Source organism: Pogona vitticeps, chromosome 1, assembly GCF_051106095.1.
Source record: "Pogona vitticeps strain Pit_001003342236 chromosome 1, PviZW2.1, whole genome shotgun sequence".
Lineage (NCBI taxonomy): Eukaryota > Metazoa > Chordata > Lepidosauria > Squamata > Agamidae > Pogona > Pogona vitticeps.
This window is the reverse complement of record NC_135783.1, coordinates 77,560,561-77,582,521: the sequence shown is the minus strand read 5'-3', so window position 1 is coordinate 77,582,521 and position 21,961 is coordinate 77,560,561. Positions and strand designations below refer to the sequence as shown.

The 21,961-nt window shown below is 41.7% G+C and overlaps 1 protein-coding gene across 6 annotated transcripts in view; it reads left to right on the top strand.

Annotated features, from left to right (window-relative positions):
* UTRN (utrophin) overlaps nucleotides 1–21,961 on the top strand; it is a 431,410-nt gene that overhangs the window by 47,351 nt on the left and 362,098 nt on the right. For all 6 annotated transcript variants that reach the window (XM_078383278.1, XM_072995753.2, XM_072995759.2 and 3 more), the window contains exons 3-7: nucleotides 3,906–3,967; nucleotides 13,776–13,868; nucleotides 16,424–16,501; nucleotides 18,855–18,947; nucleotides 20,433–20,605. In XM_078383278.1, the coding sequence (XP_078239404.1) occupies nucleotides 3,906–3,967; nucleotides 13,776–13,868; nucleotides 16,424–16,501; nucleotides 18,855–18,947; nucleotides 20,433–20,605 (499 nt within the window). The remainder of the gene's footprint in view (nucleotides 1–3,905; nucleotides 3,968–13,775; nucleotides 13,869–16,423; nucleotides 16,502–18,854; nucleotides 18,948–20,432; nucleotides 20,606–21,961) is intronic.

The window sequence follows — 21,961 nt, the reverse complement described above, 5'->3', positions numbered from 1 at the left end:
TTATTTTATTTTATTTATATCCCGCCTATCTGGGCAGGCAAGGACCACTCTAGGCGGCTAAGAACCTTAAAATAATACAGTAAACAATGTAAATAAACAGTTCTAAATCATAAAAACACTACATTCTGATGCCAAAACACAAAACATAGAGCAGTAAAGGAGGAAACAAAGAGGTCATGAGTTATGTGATGGAAAGGCCTGCCGAAACATCCAAGTTTTTAATTGCTTCTTAAAAGTACCCAGCGAGGGAGCCCCGTGAATCTCAGGAGGTAAGTTGTTCCAGAGGCGAGGAGCCACTGCCGAGAAGGCCCGGTTTCTTGTCTTTTCCTTCCCGGCCTCCCTCGGCATTAGGCTCCTCAGCCTCACCTCCTGGCTCACATGAGTGACACGGGTAGGTCTTGGTGGGAGTAGGCGTTCCACCAAGTATCGAGGCCCTAAACCATTTAGGGCTTTATAGGTAAGCATCAACACTTTGAAGTCGATGCGGAATCGGACAGGCAGCCAATGCAATGCGGCCAGAGAGGGTGAAATATGTTGGTGTTTTTTCACACCAATAAGTAGTCTGGCCGCCGCATTCTGCACCACCTGTAATTTCTGCAGCAGCCTCAAAGGTAGCCCCACGTAGAGCGCATTGCAGTGGTCTAATCTTGAGATTACGAGCGCATACACCGAGGTAGTGAGCGCTCACACATCAAGGTAGGACCGCAGCTGGGCTATCCGCCTGAGGTGAAAAAAGGTGGTGCGGACCACCGACGCCACCTGGGATTGCATAGTGAGCGCCGGGTCCAGATGGATCCCCAAGCTGCGGACCCCATCCCTGGCAGGAAGAGTCACCCCCCCAAAAGTGAGGGAGTTTCCCAACCCCCCAACTGTGGGGGCGCCCACCCTCAGCACCTCCGTCTTGTCCGGGTTCAGCCTCAGCCCGTTCTCCTGCATCCATTGCAGTACAGTCCCCAGGCAGCGCTGAAGGGACAGGACGGCATCTCCTTCGGTAGGTGGAAAAGAGATGTAGACCTGAGTGTCATCAGCGTACTGGTGACACCGGGCTCCACACCCCCTGATGACCCCACCCAGCGGCCTCATATAGATGTCTTGTAAGCCCAACACACAATACAGGCCCTCAATACCTCCTCTCAAAGGGATAGGAAGCCTGGTGAAAGAGATAGAACTCCTATAGACTATAGCAACTCCCCTTCCCCGACCCTCCGAGTGGCATTGGTGCTGGACCGGGTACCCAGGCAGACACAGCTGAGAGGACAGGGGGACACCACCCTCCTCTCCCACCCAGGTCTCAGTAATACATACCAGGTCAGCACCCTCATGCAGAATTACATCATGGATGAGGGCAGTTTTATTTTGTACTGACCTGCATTCATCAACAGCACCGTGTGGCTCGAGGGTTTGCTGATACGGTCACCTGATACCATCTGGTTGGGGGTAGGACTCGAAGAGGGGATAGATGTAAGATATCTAACCTCTCTTCTCCTACGTGGACATGTTCTACTCCCACTGCCATTCCTTCCCCTACCCAGCACCACTTCAATGGCTGCCCCCTCCAACACCCTCTGTGGGGGTCTGAGGGACACATATGCAATAGTATTTTTCTCGGGGCAGGCAAATGCAAGTCTGTAATTAGGCTACATTCTTTATTCCTTAATTGAAAACCCACAGGCTAATTCTTCCTTTTATTCCTGCATTCCTTTGTGTAAAAAAATTCATTTTCAGCAATTAAGGGATGGGACAGTCCTAAGAACTAGTTAACAAGAATGTTGACCTTTTGTGACTTGATGTAATGGGTAGGTGTCAAAGGGATCTATCTATTTATTAAACATCTGAAACATTCCTGAAAGTTTGCAACAAGGTATTTTCCTCTGCTATGTTCTCTTTAGTTTTAGTATAAAATTCTTCAGAGTTGAGAAAGTGTTACAGATAAATAAAATATATTGTGTCTCAGTAATGAGAAATTGCAATCTACCAAATTCTTTCCTCCTTCTGTTTCAACAAAGTGAAGAAAATAAAATACCAATTTTTTTAGAGGGAGATGTAACCATAAGGAAAAAGGAGATTGAAACCCTGAGATATATATCTCATTTTGTGAAGAAAACTTACTTAACTAAAAGACAGAAGGAGTGCTAGTGAATGATATCTGGTCTTAGTTTTAGTTTGAAATTAAAAATTGACTTTGAAAAGATAACACAGGTGAACTCTTTTCTAAAACTCAGTATTATTTTAGTACCAGTTATTATTCTTTGAAATATGATTATGCACCTAACCAAAACTGCTGGGCTGGGCACCCTTTTAGAGAAGTTGTAGCTTTCTTTCTCCAAGAAGGAGATATCTTTTCTAAGACGATAGCAGCTGTGACAGATGAATGGTTATCGTAGTGAGCTAGCTTTTTTATTTTTATTTCTAAACAAGTATGTGCATGTTTAATTGCCAGACTGTTTAAAATTCGTAGACCTGACTGGCAATTGCTTATGTGACAGCTTTAGAAAGAACAGGAAGAAAATTACTTTCATGATTACAGTTGAGTGTTTTGTTGCTTCATTGCGATCACCTGTTGAACCCAAAATGCAACAGAAGTCCTTTCCCACTAGATTGGTGGCTATTTTTACTGTGCAAGATTTTCCCACTGAACATCCATATTGCCATCCCACTTACAATTTGAAACAAGTTCCTCCTCCACAAAAGCTTACATTAAAATATAATGGTTAGTCTTGGAGGTGCCACATGTTTTTGTCTTTCTATTTTTGTTTTGTTTTGTTTCTTTGGATTTTGTCTGATGTCCCTTCTCCCAATTCTTCCTAGGAATAAATAAACGCCATCTGAGCAATTACTAAAGTTCCTTACTAGTCACTATCACCAGGTTTGCATATCTCTTGAGTTGCATATGAAATACACCTCCAGTCTACATTTCAAAGGTGCCTGTTGAAAACAAAGGAATATAAATAGGAGGCTTAGAGCTTCTTGGGTGGTTCCCCTTGTGGTGTAGTGGATAGAGTGATGGACTAGGATTATGGAGAACAGGGTCTTAATCCTCACTTGGATATGGAAACTGACTGGGGGAGTTGAACTGGTCAAACTATAACTTTAAATATCTCACTTACTTTAAAAACTCTGCTGGGATCACTGTAAATTGGTTCTGACTTGATAGCATGTAATAGTAAGAACAGAGCTCCTTGGAAGGACAGAGGCTATGCTAGGAGCATGCAGATCATGGATTACAAATTATAATCTGACTTTGCAACATTTTTTTACTAGAACAAAAGAAGATGCAAATAGCAGAAGTTCATTCATATCTTAACAGAAGTTCACGTAGCATTTTTGGAAAGTTTCAAAATTAAATCTTTCCGTGTAAAGTAGATTCTTTAATAGATAGAGCCCAGCCTCTTTTTTCTAGAGTTGCATCTTTTTAAAAAAGTTTCTCATTCTAAGAATATTTTTGAAGTGTGAAAAATAATATGGCACTGAGCCACTAACAGAGATGCATAACCTAAATATTAAATCTGTTTGCCATTCTTCACTAAGAAGCATATTCCAGTTTCTGTTATTGTTAGTGCAGGTCACCATGGCTAGAGTATAGGGAAATTTTTGAGCTAAAGTAAACATGTATTTGTGTAGATTGTATCTCTTTCTGTTTTGAGAGTTGCATGCAAACCACAATAGTGTTAGTCAAATACTAGCATTTTCAAGTCATTCTCTAGTCTGAACTGTGGCTGAAAATTATAAGCATCCAGAATTCACTTCATTGAAAGGGGACTTTTGATGACTTTTTAAAAGGAAAGTCAAGTTAATTCTGTTGGATAAATTTTTCTGCATTTTTATATCGAAATAGTCTATGACTGGAGTGCCAGTTAGCGACTTAGAGAAATAGTTTTTAATGTCTTCATTTTCTTCTCTTCTAGATGAACATAAAGATGTACAAAAGAAGACATTCACAAAATGGATAAATGCCCGTTTTTCAAAGGTAAGGGTAGCTTCAAATGAAAGGATGTATGAATTGAACTACATTATGTAGTGTTTTCTGGTCACCAGAAAATAATTTTCTTTGAATATTTTCTTTGTAAAGTATGTCAAATTCTATATGAGTCTGTACTGGAGATGGGCATGAACCAGAAAATTGTTGGTTTGTGATACTACCTACAAACTATGAACCATCATATACTCCTCAAAAAATGAACCAGTTCATGGTTTGTTTTTTGTGCCAGGAAGGAACTACCTGCTCGCCTGCCTCCTTCTCACTACCACTGTTGCCTCTCTACCTGGTCCTGCCTCTTCCTCCATCATCCTCAGAGACAATGAACTGGCTTCTCTTCCAGGATCTTGGCCTACTACCTTTGCACATATGTCTACCTATAAGTTCCCTGAGTTCTCAATTTATAAGACCTCATCCCAGCAACTCTTAATGAATGCCTGCAACAATCAGAGCTACAGACGCAGATGTCCCAAGAGTCCTTTTTTCCTTAAAAAGCCCACCATACCCCAGTCTGTTGCAAATATGTCAGTGTCAACAGATTTGACTTTGAAGTCACTGAGTTCAGTTGTGGGGAAAAAAAGGAAGGCTCCAGACAGGGATTATTCTCAGCCTAAAAAGGCAAAGAAAAGGGATAAGTCTATAAAGTCTATGGTAATAGTGGTCACCTACTCCACCTCAAATTGCAGACTGACGAGTCCTGAGACTTGTTTTGCCTTGGATCTGTATCTGATATTGACATCCCATCTTCATCTGGATTGGGAACCTCAGGGAAGGTAACATAAATTCTTTCCTTAACTAAAGGAATCTCCCCATGAGTATACCATGGCTTTCAAGGAACCAGGGCTGAGCTGGTCACCTTGGCACAAATTCTTGCAGATTGTGCTCCAGGCCCACAACAAGGTTGCAGTCTCTGTGCAAGGGGATCTGTGAGGGCAAGGCATCTTGATGATTGAAGCATTTGTCCAGATCCCTTTCAGTGGTGACCTCTGCCAGGAAGGGGGTAGTCTTAATCGATCCATACTCTGTGTACTCCCTGACTCCTTGCTTGCTTGCTTGCTTGCTTGCTTGCTTGCTTGCTTGCTTGCTTGCTTATTTATTTATTTATTTATTTATTTATTTATTTATTTATTTATTTATTTATTTATTTATTTATTTATATATTTATATACTGCCCATCTAGAACTTGTCTACTCTGGGCAGTTGTGGCAACTACTCTTATGGGGGCTAGCTGGCCTAACCCGCTGTACATCTGTGTCACGCCCACCAGATTTACCAGATGCTGCATCCCCCATATGTGGAGATCAGTATTGAGACATGCTCAGAATCGGCAGCCCATTTTGGTTGGGAAGCAAATTCACAAACAGAATGTTGGGACTTATGCCAGCTAAGTGTTAGGTAACTCTATTGTCAACAGCCTCTTTTTTGTTTAATCAGAGGAAGTGAGAAGAGGGGTTGTTCCACATCTCAGTTCACCCACGACAGCCCCACGGGTTTTCACAAAATATATGGCGCTGATGGTTGCCTTTCTCAGAGCACGGGGCATCTGCATTTCCCCCTGTATAGATAATTGGCTCCTCGTGGCACAGAACAGGGAAATGTTACAGGCCAACGTTCACTTTACTCTGCACCTCTTGTCGAGTCTTTGGCTCCATGTCAACACAGACAAATCACAGGTTGTGCCCACCTAATCCAGTCATTACATCAGGGCAATCCATGATGCAAATCAACCATGGGTTTCTCTTCTTCAACCAAGAATGAACAATATCACTTCACTTCACTTGGAAACTCATCCAAGCCTGATATGTGGCTCACTCAATACAGTGCCTCTTAGGGCACATGGCTTCCACCACGGCTGTCTTACCTCACTCCTTGCTCAGACTGTGACCACTCCAATTCTTCTATTTCCTAGCCTACAACAACAAAAGAGATTCTCTTCACAAAAAACTGTCTCTTTTCCCGCAACTCAAGCACCACTTCTGATGGTGGACAATCAAGGCTCACTTATGAGTCAGCACCCCCTTTTGCCAGGAACATCCATCCCATCTCATAGCCACATGACAGGAAGGGGTGCACATTGCTGTCACAGGATGATACACACCTGTCAGCATGTGAGAGAACTCACTACATCACCTTCCTTGAACTTCTCGCAATTTTCAAAGGTCTGCAGGCATTCAGCAACATGATCCATGGCTCCACCTTCCAAGTTGCCACAGACAACCCCACAGCAATGTTTTACATCAATGAACAGATCCTCAAGCCTCTTATAGCTCTTTGGCCTCATCTGGGAGTGGTGCATTGCCTGTCACAACCTCCCAATAACAACTCATTTTTCAGGCACAGACAACGAGACTGTGGATTGCCTTAACCAAACAATGACATAGACACACAAGTGGCAGCTATCCCATGTGGTTTACAGCCAGCTCATTCATCACTGGGGCATACCCTCAGTGGATGTTTTCACCACTGTGAACAATTCCAGTTGTGCAAACTACTGCTCCCATGCAGACAAAGGCAGACATTCTTTGAGGGAATTATTCACCACCAACTGGACCAAAGGCCAACTGTACATGTTCCCTCCCTTTCTGCTGATTCAGTGCAGAGCTGTGAGAACCCTTCATGAGAACTCCAGTGTCATCCTCTTCACTTCTTGATGCCCCTCCCCCCAGCAGTGGTTCATGACCTCCCTTCTCACTGCATCCAACAAAATCCGCCTGCCCCTATCTGGAGGATATTCCCTTCCTGGCCAACATCTTGTAGCAGGCCAGGCAGCCTTCCATGAATTGCCTCTACAGCTACAAATGGAGAAAGTTTCAGCTTTATGCATGCTGTTCCCTGTTAGCTTCCTCAGCCTCTCTTTCTACTGTCCTGGACTTTCTTCTGGACCTTAAGCAACATGGCTTTCTATCTCTTCCATAAAGGTCTACCTTGTGGCTATTGTAGCACACCAGGCTGCTGGCCATTCTTTTGCCCACCTCTTGACCCATCAGATAGTCAAGAAGTTCTTGAAAGGTCTTCAAAATGTCTACTGTGATATGAAGCCTTCACAAGACCCTTGTCACGTCCCCTTATCTTGTCTCAGCTTACCAGACACCCTTTTGAACCACTTGTGACGACTAACATTCATCTCCTGACCCTCAAAATGGCTCTTTAGGTAGCTCTCACATCTGCATGTGAAGGAGCTGAACACACAGTCCTTTGTTGTGATCCCCATGACAAAGTTGCCCTCCACATTGACATCTCCTTTTTGCCTAAAGTGACCTCTCATTTTCCTATGTCATAACCTGTAGTAGTAGCATTCACTGTACAGTATCTCATATCTCTCAATTCTCGTACTTTCAAGATACTTTGCAGTTTTGTTGAGGGCTAATGCAAGGCATTCTGTTGCCTAAGGCCAAGGGCAGGATCTCTCCCATGCCTGAATTTGACCTACAGAAGCTGGTTAGATTGGCAGTTGAATCATTTTATCACTGGCAATGGGACAGGAATAACTGTGGACAGCAGATATAGTCTAGGGGTTGTGGGGCAGATCCTTGGGACCCACAATCCTGTTGTCTAACAGAGAGTATTAGCTGAAGAGCTGCCACCACTGTCCAGTTGACATTTGTTCTGTGAGATGAGTGTTTCCGTTTGTCTGAAAATAGGGCTGGCTCTGCTTTTCTCATATGGAAAGTACTATACACCCTTGATGGTTTTGGTCACACTTTACACATTTATATATATTCAAAGTATAGTTTCCCCTGATTCTTTCTCACATGTTACTTAAATGTGCCGAATATTTTTCTCATATCTTCTTATGCAGGGGGCTGTAGAATGCTTGGCAAATGCTCCAGGTTTCCGATGAGAAAGTTGTTGTTTTATTTTTTTTCCATTTGTTTTGTCTGTTGGAACACCAACCTTCTCATGTGTCTTAGTTTGCATAATTCAGACATAAAGTGTAACTCACAAATCAGCATGTTTCAATTGTTAATTCTTATTTTTGGTGAAGTATTTCATTTAACTATGCTGTTTCCTCTGCCCACTTTGTGAATATGTTCTTCACTCATTCATGTTTGATGACAGCAGATGAGTGCTGCTCTTTCTCCCTTCTTGCTTCTTTTAAGAAATATTGAAGGTGGCATTCTGAAAGGCTTTCTGATGATGAAATGATTTTCATCTGTAGTGCAGAGGAGTTTGATTCTCTATCTGCCAGCAGTCTTCTGCTGTCCACCACACATCCTTAAAATCTGCTCAGGCAGGTGGAGAGACTCCCTAGAGCAGATTGGGAGTGGGGTGCAAGGGAAGGAAATTAGGGAAGAGGCCATTTGAGTGAATAAAGATCCTAAATCTGACATTTGATTGATTGATTGATTTGATTTGATTTGATTTGATTTGATTTATATACCGTCTTTCTGGCAGCCAAGGCCATTCTCGGTGGTTTACAACAAGTAACATAAAACAACAATAACAAAATAGCAGATAACAACACCAATACAGAAGGGCGAAAATCAAATAAAGTGCAGTGAGGATAAAATAACAATACAGTAAATACAATTAGAAGTGAAGAAAAATGTAAAAACATGGAGGATGGCAGTATGATGGAAGTTGTATTACCAAGCACTATTGCATCAAAGTGTAGTTTGTTTAGGGAAGGCCTGTCTAAATAGCCAGGTTTTCAGTAGCTTTTTGAATGTGCCCACTGAGGGGGCCAGGCAGACTTTGGGCAGAAGAGTTGTGGTGCTACCGCTGAGAAGGTCTGATTTCTAGTGATTGTTTTCTGGGCCTCTCTCGGGGTCAGAACTCTCAGCCGCCCTGCCTGTGACGATCTTATAAGATGGGTAGGTCTAACTGGAAGGATATCTGGCACTTGGCCAGATATCGAGGTCGTAAACTAGGGCCTTATAGGTTGATATCATTACCTTGAAACTGGTACTGAAGCAAACAGGTTGCCAGTGTAAGGCGGCCAGGATGGGGGAGATATGTTGGTATTTTCTAACCCCACTCTGAAGTCTTGCTGCTGCATTCTGGACCCATTGCAGTCTCTGTAACAGTCCCAAGGGCAGCCCCACATAGAAGGCATTGCAGTCGTCTAATCTCGAGACTACTAGTGCATGGACTGACGTGGTGAGGGGCCCGATGTCAAGGTAGGGACATAGCTGGGTGATCCGCTTTAGGTGAAAATAAGCAGATCATACCACGGACACTATCTGAGATGTCATTGATAGCGATGGGTCCAAAAGCACACCCAAGCTACGAACCTCATCCTTCATGGAAAGATTGCCCCCCCCAAAAAAGATAGGGAGGCCCCCAGACCACAGACACTAGGGCCCCCCATCTGCAGGATTTCCGTCTTGTCCAGGTTTCACCTAAAACTTACAGAGATCCTTAGTGGAACTCACAATATGTAGACAGCACCTGTCACACTAGATTACCTGCTACTCCAATTCTGACTCGTACAGATTATGACGAACTGCCAAAATGGCAGTTTGTCTTGGTTCGTCAAGGTTGTTGAACCATAAATTTTCCCGTTGTTGACCGATGAACCATGAATTGGTTTGTTGGATCTTTTTTTTCAATAGACAGCCTGTAACTGTCTTAAGAAAAAAAGCTGAGCCGCCCACTCCCACAGCCTTTCCCCATCCCCTTCCTACTGTCCCGTTCCCCTCCTTACCTTGCCTGCCTCTGCCTCCACTGCCATCACCCACACTGCCCCCACCATCTTTGCAAAGATGGCAGCTCTGGCTTCCTTAGGGCAGCAGAGCCTGCCCTGTGTGCCTGTGGGACCACCATTCAGCAAAGCCTGCCCTAAGGGAAACTGGGCCATCCTTTGCAAAGATGGTGGCATTGGCTTCCCTTAGGGCAACGGAGCTTTCCATCTCTGTCTGTGGGCCCACCAATCAGCTGTTTGGCAAGCCCAAAGGCAAACAGGCTCCACTGCCCTAAGGGAAACTTGGCCACCCTTGATAGAGATGGTAGGAGCAGCTTCCCTTAGGGCTGAGGAGCCTGCTCTCTCTGCCTATAGATCCGCCTATCAGCTGTTTGGTGGACCCATAAGCAGAGAGGGGAGGCTAGGCTGCCTGAACGGAAGCCACCATTCTGGCAGCCTGGTCTTCCCTCTCTGCCTATGGGGAAACATAAAAATGGGTAAATATTCACCCGTTTGTGTTTGTTTGGGGGGGGCGTTCTCTGGAATATTAGACAAATCAGCATGCTACTCCTCTCCTCTGAAGATGCCGGCCACAGAAACTGGCGAAATGTTAGGAAGAATAACCTTCAGAACACGGCCAAAGAACCCGAAAAACCCACAACAACCATTAGATCCTGGCCGTGAAAGCCTTCATGAATACAAATCAGTAACTTCCTACTGATGTCATAATTCATTCTTTTATTCGTCCCCATGTCTAATCATGAGGACTTTTATGTATTTATAATTGCAGTAATATCAAGATAAGACAGCTTACAAGTACTGTTTACGTTTTGAAGCTAAATCAAAATAGCTTTAATTTTTTTTAAAAAAAACACCTCATCTTTAAGATAGTTGTTCCTGTTTCTTTTGAGAAGAAATATCTATACAGTGGTGCCCCACATAGCGACGATAATCAGTTCCAAAAAAATTGTCGCTATACAGATTCATCGCTATGCGGAACAAAAAAGCCCATAGGAACGCATTAAAATGCGTTTAATGCGTTCCTATGGACTTAAAAACTCACTTTATGCGAAAATCCTCCATGGGGCGGTCATTTTCGGTGCCTCTAAAGCGAGGCAACACAGTGCGGGTGGCCATTTTGGAACCGCTGATCAGCTGTGCGAAAATGGGGCCTTTGGGATGATCCCGGGGGAGCGCTTCCCCGTGATCATCCTAAAGGCCCCGCCGATCAGCTGTGCTTTGGCTCTCTCTCTCTCTACCCCTCGCAGCTCCAGCCTCAGCAGGGAGACTGAGGCACCGCGCCGCCACCCTTGCCGAGAAAGACCTTCTGTGCCTGCAGAAGGTCTTTCTTGGCCAGGGTGGCAGCGCCGCCTCAGTCTCCCTGCCGAGGCTGGAGCTGCGAGGGGTGGAGAGAGAGAGAGAGAGCCAAAGCACAGCTGATCAGCGGGGGTTTGCGTTGACGGCTTCCCCACAATCTTTGCAAACCCCCGCCGAGCTCTGCTTCGGTGCTCTCTCTCTCCAACCATCACAACACAGCTGATCAGCGGGGCCTTTGGGATGATCCCGGGGAAGCGCTTCCCTGCGATCATCGCAAAGCGATTTTTACCTATCTAATACATCGTTATGCGATCGCTTTTGCGATTGCAAAAACTTAATCGCTATGCGGATTCATCGTTAAACGGGGCGCTCGTTAAGCAAGGCACCACTGTATATTTTTCTTATCCTACCTGTAAAATATAAGTAAATAGTAATGTAACTATTCTTTTAGACACAAGGAATATGGCAGAGCACATGGCTTTGTAGGAATAACATGTACTTAGCTGTATTCTTGAATAAGTGAAATACAAGGAATAACAAAGAAACAAAAGTATTTTTGAAGCAAGATGTAATCTAAATTTAAGTACTGGCAAAATACATAAAATTTCATTTACTGAAACTGTTCTTACCCTGCATAGTGACCTTTCTGCTTTTTGAATGGTTTCCCACATCAGATTCCCATGTTTTGAGCACATGATATGGAAAATCTTGACACAAATATCAGAGTACAGTACATAATACATATTACGCAAGATGAACCAGAAACTAGTAAATAGCAGTGACCTTGCTGCTAAATTAATATTGTCTCATGATTTACAAGGTTGTTTCTCTGTTCTTGGTTTTGTGTGTATGTGTATGTGTGTGATGAGGTGGGGAAGAAAATGAGATATCAAGTTGCTTAATTCGCATGATTCATAAGGAGTGTCTACTGCAACACAGTGTAATCAGCTCCACACTGTTTTCCCTGTGCCATAGTAAGGTCATTTCAAGAAACTAAGTGTGCTCCTGTGCTCATCTTCTATCTCAACTGCTCCTGTGGACTTAAGGAGCAGGGCCTTGACAATGGTTATTTGTCATTATTGTCATTGATGTCTCTCTTAGCTGGGTACATAGCCCAAGATAAAAGACTGAGGTACAAAAATGAAATCCCTTGTTGCTACTGGTTTTAGAGCCAGTATGGTCACAGCTTAATCCTGAAAATTTGCCTCTGTACTTAAGAGTACAGATAATGGTAGTTTGAGATACTCTGCTACCATTATAGGTGGTATTATAGCTAAAATCTTGTGTGATGCAACCTGTTTTAAGAACATAAGAAGAGACCTTCTGGATCAGGCCAAGGGCCCATCTAGTCCAGCTTCCTATATCTCACAGTGGCCCCACTAGATGCCTCTGGGAGCACACGAGACAACTAGATACCTGTATCCTGATACCCCTCCCCTGCATCTGGAATTTTGAGGTACCTTCCTTTTAAGCCTGGAGATTATACATCCCCATCATGGCTTGTAACCTGCGATGGACTTTTCCTCCAGAAATCTGTCCAATCCCCTTTTAAAGGCATATAGGCCAGATGCCATCCCCACATCCTGTGGCAAGGAGGTCCACAGACTAACAACATGCTGGGTAAAGAAATGTTTTCTTTCATTTGTTCTCACTCCCCCAACACTCAATTTGAGTAGATGTCCCCTGGTTCTGGTACTGTGTGAGAATATCCACTTTATCCATCCTCTGCATAATTTTATAGTCTCAATCATGTCCTATTCTGTTTATGATATACTTTCCCAGTGTTGAAATTAGAAAGGTTAAGTGGTTGAGAAAGGGAAATGGGAATGAAGAGAATAATACTTGGAGTTGTATGGAAGCCAGAGAGAATTAAACTCTCTCTCTCTCTCTCTCTCTCTCTCTCTCTCTGTGTGTGTGTGTTTGTGTGTGTGTGTTTCTATGAGAAAGAGGGTGTTTGTGAAGAGAATACTCTTATTGTGTATGTAGCATTTCGTGTCTTTCTGGGCATGTGCACATACACACATGGACACACAAATAAAAACAAAATTAAAAATGGCAATGTAGTTCATAAGTAAAAATGTAAGTCAGCAGTTGGTGTTACCAGTGCACCAATATAAGGTTACAAATGTGGTGCATATGTGATGGGAGCTTCAGCATTCTCTGGAACTGTTTGTTATGCAAGATAGATCCTCCAGGCTGACTGAAGAGAAAAGGTGCTAAAGTATCCATTTGCAGTTTCCTAATAGGTATGGTTAAAATTATACTTTATGCTTTAATCATGATCTTATTTTTATTGCTTGGAAAAATTTTGGGCATGCAGAAGGGAACCAAGTTTCTACAGAGATCTGGCCAGAGCCCTGATTTTTTCCATCCCTTCTGCTTTCTCAACCACATAAAACACCTACATGCGCAATAGCTGCAGAAGTGGATGCTTTGAGCTTTTCTACCTACAGTTCCTATGGTGGCATTACACTTCACCAAAGGGAGCTTGTATGCTTTATGGCTTAACTCAGTGGTCAGCTTCTGAGTGAAAAATGCTTGGGAAGTTCTTTGACTGCTTGCAAAAGCTGTGGTGGAGATAACGGTGCAGAAGGAAGGTTGCAAGGGTATGCATGATAGTTACTTTGTAAGGATTGCTGGAGGACTGTGTAGAGATTGTCATATTGTCAGCATTTAAGCCTTTAAAGACTGCAGTGAAAATTCAGGAATGTGGAGAAAAAGTAATTAGTCACTTGGTCCTGTTTTTCTTTTGTAGCATTTCCCCCCCAACCTAACTCTGTGAAGAACTAAATGGAAAACTTGATTAAGTTAATAAAGATAACTATTTTATGATTCTAAAACTCTTGTCTTGTTTTATAGTGTGGAAAACTGCCAGTAAAGGATATATTCACAGATCTCAGAGATGGCAGGAAACTCTTGGATCTCTTGGAGGGACTGACAGGGAATCCATTGGTAAGCAAAGTATTTTTTGAGGGATAATGCAAAATAGTAATCATAATATCATTTACTTACAGTATTTAGAAACCTGCACAGTTTGCTACTCATAGTAGTTGAAGGAATATACTTAGAAATTTAAAATCCTCCAGGAATTCATATTGATTTTCAGAACTTTAATTAACCTGAGAAATTCTAGGGCAATTTTGTTTTTTTAATAAAAAAAGAATAAACATGTAGGCATTGTAGGTTAAAAAAATGAAGGAACTTTGTTCTTGAGCAAGTCAGTTATGCTGGACAAGTAACACAATAGAATGAAAATTTTTTTTTGTGGCACCTTAAGAACTAACAGGTGTTATGGGGCATCAAATAAACAGGGGCTTCAGCCCACTTTTTCAAATGGTGGGAAGTAGGTGAGAGTTCATGACACCATATGCCAAATAAAATGCATTGGCCATTTAAGACTGTGATATTTTTACTGTATTAGACTAAGGCCCCATTCCCCCATGGTCTACCCAAATAAGAGTTGCTTGCACATTCTTATCCTGATGCATTTCTATGGCACTGTTTCATCTAATGAAAATGCAAAGCAGGGCTGTTCGATTTGGGAGGAGTAGAATATTTATGCAGTAGCACATTAACGTTAATGAGACTGCTTAGCATCTTGAAAATGGATCTAGTGCTTTTCAACATTTTTATTAAAGACTTGGATGAGGCAGTGCATGGAATGCTTATCACATCTGTGAATGACACAAAATTGGGTGGAATAGCTAATACTGTGGAAGAAGGAAACAAAATTCAAAACCTCTTGATAGGCTTGAGTACCATATTGAAAACATCAGAATGAAATTTAACAGAGATAAGTGCAATTTTCTACCCCTAGGGGGGAAAACAACCCCGAATGCGCAGTTACAAGATGGGGGATATTGGCTCAGTATTACTATGAGTGAGGAGTTGTAGTTTTGACTTATATATTGTTTCATAGTGCTAAAACACTCTCTGGGTGTTTTACAACATAATTATGCAAATTACATTGCACACAGTGAATTGGGTGCTCATTGTACTGACTTTGGAAGGAGGGAATGTTGAGTCAGTCTTCAATTGGCTACCTGAATTTGTTGTTGTCATGTCCAACTCTTCGTGACCCCATGGACCAGAGCACACCAGGCCCTCCTGTCTTCCACTTCCTCCCGGAGTTTGGTCAAATTCATGTTGGTAGCTTTGATGACACTGTCCATCCATTTCATCCTCTGTCGTCCCCTTCTCTTGCCTTCACATTTTCCCAACATCAATTAGTCAGAATCAAACTCTGGTTGTGAGCTGAGACTTGACTGCAACACTCCAGTTTAACCAGTGTACCACAGGAATATTGTTATAGACAAGCGGAATATGAGCCAACAGTGTGACATGGCTGCAAAAAAGACAAATCCTATTTTAGGCTGCATTAATAGAAGTATAATCGCCAAATCCCATGAAGTATTAGTCCCTCTCTGTTCAGCACTGGTTAGCACCATAAGTAAAAAAAATAACTTGATGACCTAGTTGTTGTTATTATTACTGGTACTGAGGAGGAAAAGAAACAAAGTTGCAATGTTGCCCAAGGCTAAGGTTATTTCTGTGTCCACAACAGATTGTTTTTCCTAGTTTCTCATGGTTTGAGTTTGAGAAAAAATATTGCTATTTCCTTTAGGGAAAAATAACCCACTGTAGTTCAGAGCATTCCAGACTGTCTGAGACATCAAATACTGTAATGTAATTGGAAGATAGCAAAAATAATTGCTATCTTCACATTATTTAAGGTAAAGATAAATAATGCCTAGAGTATGCCAGAAAAATCAGTATCCTAAATGTACCAGTAATATTGAAAGCAATATGTAATCTTTCTTGGCTGTGGTGCAGTGTATTAGAAAACTAACTTACTAGGTTAGACAAGGATATTTGATAGAAATAAATTAGAGGGTTCATGTATGTACAAATGAATTTGTACTGTAGATCCAAATGTGTTACCATTTTTAGCTTATTTCTGTCAAATGTCTGAATTTGATCCATGACATATAGTGACAAAGTTCACATGGTGAATTTGTGTGCGCACGCTTTTCAGTATGTCTAAAATTGCCTCCTAACCCTTGATTGTGCATATCTGCTTGGAAATAATTGCTGTTTGTGAATCTCTGAAGCACTGTTCAGTTAAATTCAACAGCCTCTCTGTTTGCAAAGCAAATTGTGAACAAATATCTGTCCCTGTTATCAGAAGGGAGTGAGTGAGATGGATGGCAAGTACTTGAGCTTGATTCATTTAGTTTTCATGGTTGTTACATCTGAATATGGCCAGTGAAGATCTGATTCATTTGTCTGTATTTCCATTAAAAATAGCTATCTTGTATTTCCATGGTCATTTATGTTATATCAACAGGATTGTAGCTAGGATAAAATGCATGAATAGACAAATGCAGTTAGGATTCTGCATAAAAACTCCTGCATTTTAGTTTCATCTTATTTTTCCTGAAAGGGCTGATTGTGGTATTTGTTATTTTAATTCTACTTTTAAACTTGAACATTGTTTGTATTCAAAGCCAAAAGAACGTGGATCCACAAGAGTCCATGCTTTGAACAATGTCAACAAAGTACTTCAGGTTTTACATCAGAAAAATGTAAGTGTCTAAAATATTTTGCTGAAGTGTACAGTGCCCTTGAATCTGGTAAAGAAAAGGTTATTTATGAATTCAAGCATTTAATCCAACCGATTAGACTGTAGTCTGAAAAATTTCTGGTGTGTGTTAGGTTTGAGAGGGAAATTTCATAAAACACAGCTTGCCTACATCTTAATTCTCTTCACTGATTATCAGTGGGAGATGAAAATGTATATGATGTTTAATTTATAATTAGAAGATAATTTTTACCTAAGGAAATAAACTTGTATTTCTTCCTGGATTCCTGAGAACATGAGCTGTGTTGTAGTTTCTTTACTGTAAACTTGGTAACCAGTAACCCAAGTCTCTTCTGAATGGAACTGTATTTGTTTGCTATTAAAATGGTAACACATTTAATGCTATAGAATATTAATGTTGCACATGCACATCCATGTAAGTTTTGATCCTAATATTTCTTTGTTAATTGAGTAAAATATGCTTTTAAAAATAGGGATATCTTGCCTCTGTTTTCTCTATGGACTGAGTTGCATAGCCTAAAATCTGCTGCTGGAATTGAATGGCTTGAGTGGCCCTTGGTGGAATGTGGTGTAGGGGAACTATAATTGGAGGGGAGTAATTGTATTTGGAGAAGGTGGCCTCTCCTTTAAATGAACAGAAATGCAGCCAGTTTTTGCTTTATAAAGGGCAAATGGCTCTCATTTTTCAACACTTAATTTGACTTTTATAGATTGTAAAGTGACTTAAATGTAAAGCGATCATATAATTAGACTTTTTTGAGTTGACAAAAGCTCTGTTTTGAACATGAGTTTGCAACATGAACAATTAAAGATTGTGAAGATCTAGCAGATGCTTGATACCATGAAGCATTGCTACAATTCTAGTATGATTAAAAAGAAAAGAAAGAAAAGAAAAAGAACATGGGAAGGAGAAACGTTCTAAACGAAATTGCTAAATGTTATTGTTATGAATAAGACTACATGGTTAGGTGACTTTTTTTGTTGGAGGACTTCAGTATCCTAAGATATTTGATGATTCATTCTCTGCAAAACTGCCCTTCCCTCATAACCATTTTTGCCACTCTTTAAAAAGTGCTTCATTCCCTGATTGACACCTTGTTAAAAGAAAATGTATGGTTGCTGAGAATAGTGATTCCAGTGAATCTGAGTTCATGTTGTGAGCTTGTTAACGACATAAACTCGGTTGTGTATGACAGAAGCAGTTCAGAGTGAGAATGATGGCTTCCTGTCCCAAAGATGGATGCTTTGACTCCAGTTCATATTTATCTCTGTCACTGAAAATATGGTTTGTTCTTTGGTTTGCCTAAATTTTCATGATTGTCTTTTTGTGCTGCTCAACTACGTGATGGAAAACAACCCCACGATGTGGGATGGGGGTGAGGGAATGGGCAAGTTAGATTTTTTAGAGCAGTGGGACTTTGTATTTTATGGGACTCTGTATTTTACCTCTACCAGTTTACCCGTAGGAGGAGATACTGCTGGATGGGTAAAACCTTGGCAGTATCCCAGAGATTCTTCACTCCCCCACATAGGTAGAAACCCAGGGTGGTGAGTGTATATGTATCACCTTTATTGGTTTTCCTTACCTGTTTTGAAGGAGGCATGATCTGAGTCCCTGTGTTGCTAGTAGGTTGAAAAAGTGTGTCATTACTGTTGTAAAGTGTACTGGAGGGTATCCTTGCTAATTGCAAGAAGTAAACTTTTTATTACCAGTGGTCACATATTTAGAGGCCAGCTCAGAAGAAAGATGAGTTTCATCAGGCGCCTCCTTCCCTCATGTCTTGTTTGAGTCGTATCTGGTCTGTCAAGTTGCAGCCGAAAGAGAAGTGGGAATTTGGCTGAGCCTGCTCTTTGAACTGCTTCTATTCCAGCAGATCCTATAGAAATTCCTATTATTACTAGTTTGAAATCTTTTATATACAATTTTTTTTATTTTTATAAAAATTAAATGACAAACAATTGAGTCATCAGTTGACAACAGAAACACCTCACATTGGGATGCTGCCTTATCTCAACATGAAGATGCCATACTAAAGAAAACCCACCCCAACATTGTAGCCGAATGAACCTGTTAGGGTGTAGTAGGATAAACAGGACTTCCCCTGCTCTGCCTTTTGCATTCTTTATAAAATACAGCCTCCCCCCCCCCCCCCCGCCAAGGAGTATGGTAAAAATGCCTTAAGTAAACACAGAAGTATGAAGGAAGTGCAGGCTTCTGCAGCCACACATTTTGGAGGCCGCCTTAAATCAAGCTTATACTGTTTCCTTGAAAATGTGATACGGGTCTGAGTTGGAAACATGGCACTTGCTATTTAACTGTGAGGCAATATTTTCAGGTGGAGCTGGTAAACATAGGAGGAACTGACATTGTTGATGGAAATCACAAATTGACTCTTGGATTGTTGTGGAGCATAATTTTGCACTGGCAGGTAAGTGGGATCAATTCTTTATTTCCTTTGATGTGAATAATTAAATTTGCAATAGAGTACATCTGATGCCTTTTTCTGGGTGCAACTGAAAGAGCTTCAGCTTTTCCTTGCCAGCTGACTAACCAGTCTTGAAGCTCTAGGCCAGTGGTTCTTAACCTTTGTTACTCGGATGCTTTTGAACTGCAACTCCCAGAAACCCCAGTCAGGACAGCTGGTGGTGAAGGCTTCTGGGAGTTGCAGTCCAAAACCCCTGAGTAACCCAAGGTTAAGAACCAGTGCTGTAGGCCACTGGTTCTTAACCTTGGGTTACTCAGGAGTTTGGGACTGCAACTCCCAGAAGCCTTCACCACCAACTGTGCTGGCGGGGGTTTCTGGGAGTTGCAGTTCAAAAACATCCGAGTAATGAAGGTTAAGAACCACTGCTCTAGGCAACAGCCTGAAAGGCAGTACTGTATAAAGGCTCTTCAACAGGGAATAGGGAAATAAAGAATTGTGGCTTAATATTTGAGGACAGTTGGATGTGAGCCTCAAAAATCTTCTCCCTACCTTCTTTCTTTTTTCTACCATGGTAGAAGGAAAAACTTCAGTTTCAGGCTTTGAACAGAGCCAGCTTTTTATTACTTCAAAATATGAAAAATGCTAGTTCTTTCTAACTTGAGCTGGGTGTAAATAGGTTGGAGACTGAATGCAAGCACATAGCCATTTCATGTGCACATATGTAAACATTTGTCCCAGTTCCCTCCTATTTCAGTGCATGTGGGTAGGGAAGTTTAAATGTCCATATTCCTTGTCAATAAAGGGTGTGGTCATGGAGAATTTAAAGTTGTTCCTTCTTTACCTGTAATCCCAGCACTGCTAAATTTGCTAACAGCAGCAGGGTAGCAGTGATTTCAGTTTCATCATAGCCGTGGGAGATGAGCATGCTTTGCCCCTATGCCCTGCTCCTATCTTGATCAAGACGGCTTCCACAACATTGCTAATCACCAGTAGCAGAATGGTGCAGTCTGTCCCTCCCTCCAACTGCTGAGTTCTGGGGAGAGGAAGCAGAACTATTAGCAGCAAGAACAGAGGATCTTGGTTTCCTCAAATAATGCAAGGGGGCGAAATGAAAAGTCTCCTGCCATCCAGTGATCCTTTTCAAGATAGCTATCATGGCATTTGCTAATAGAAGAGTTTGAACGATGTCTCCTCTCCCCACTGTATAAGTTGACTGCAGGGGAAATGATTGGGGTTCTGGCATTCAGCAGACATTAGCCAAGGACCATGGGTTGCCAGTAGAGTTTGCCACCAGGTTGATTTTACAGGAAGTAGACAAATGGGAAGGATGAATAGGTATTACCAACAAGTTCCTATAATTGTATGTTATGGCTGGGCATGGGTTAATTTATTTTGCACAGGTTCTGTTTTGAGAGCCCTGGAGTGTGTTTGTTCTTAGGCAACAGATATAGTTATGTACTTCAAAGCCTTTTGTGTGCTTTCTTTCAGGTTAAAGATGTCATGAAAGATATAATGTCAGACTTGCAGCAAACAAACAGTGAAAAAATCTTGTTGAGTTGGGTGCGTCAGTCTACAAGGCCTTATAGTGAGGTCAATGTTTTGAACTTTACCACAAGCTGGGCGGATGGGCTTGCTTTCAATGCTGTGATCCACAGACACAAGTAAGTGGGTGCTTGCCAAAATCTGCAGAGCTGGATGAATTAAGCACTAATAGAGTCTTCATCCAGGAGGAGCTGTGGGTGATTAATGCTAAGCAGTGGCTTATAAAAGTGGCAGTCACTAGTTATAATGGGGAAAAGCTGCCAAGGCAACACTTTTTTTTAAACAAAACATCAAGCCTGAGTTTTGTTTTTAGTAAATAGATTTTTAAAAAGCCCTAACAACTTGGAATGCATTTAAAGCTCATTTGGCTCATTTTAGTGAGAAAAAGCTGATTGCTTTCCTCTATATTTAGATCCCTGTTTTGAGTGATAAGCAGTAGCCAGAGCCAAAAATGTATATTTTTTGGGTTTTGCATTTAAAAAACGTGCATGGGAGAAACAATACTAATGTGTGCATATGTTTATATCATGCTCCTCCAGTCCTTGTATGTTTTTTTGTTGAAAGTTTTTACAATGCTAATTGAAGTTATGGAATGGCTAGGATATGAAGAAAGTTAATGTTAAAATATGTGGGAAGGAGGAAGAATGTATGTGCCCAAATCTCCTTCAACATAATTGTGACTAAAATCCCATGGAGCAGGAGTTCACATAGCTATTCCCCTCTCCACATAGAAAGTGACATGTCGAGGTTGCTGTTCACGTGTAAGCTGTCTGTGAATGAACCTCCTTGCTTGTTGGATTCTTTTTTTTTTTTTTTTTTTGCATGGAGATACCACAGAGAGAAGGGACGTGGTGGCGCTGTGGGCTAAACCTCAGAAGCCTGTGCTGCAGGGTCAGAAGACCAAGCAGTTGTAAAATCGAATCCATGTGACGGAGTGAGCGCCTGTCGCTTGTCCCAGCTCCCACCAACCTAGCGGTTCGAAAGCATGCATATGCGAGTAGATTAATAGGGACCACCTCGGTGGGAAAGTAACAGCGTTCCGTGTCTAAGTCGCACTGGCCATGTGACCACGGAAGATTGTCTTTGGGCAAACGCTGGCTCTATGGCTTGGAAACGGGGATGAGCACCGCCCCCTAGAGTCGAACACGACTGGACAAAAATTGTCAAGGGGAACCTTTACCTTTACCTTACCACAGAGGGGCAGGCCTAGGTACTCCTCTTTTCACTGGCTGGGTAAAGTAGGGAATAACACCTTAATAGGGTTTGGGTACCATTGATATTATGAGAACAAAATTGCCACAGTTGACTTACACTGCTTTCATGGGATTTAGTTTCAAATAATTTGGGGTTATTTCAGAGTCATAGAATGTAATTTCTTTTTTTGGGGAGGACACTATTACTTAACAATAACAACACTACATTACTACTTTGCAGTTTCTTATCAGTTTTGATAAACTGAATAGCTCCTGTTTTCA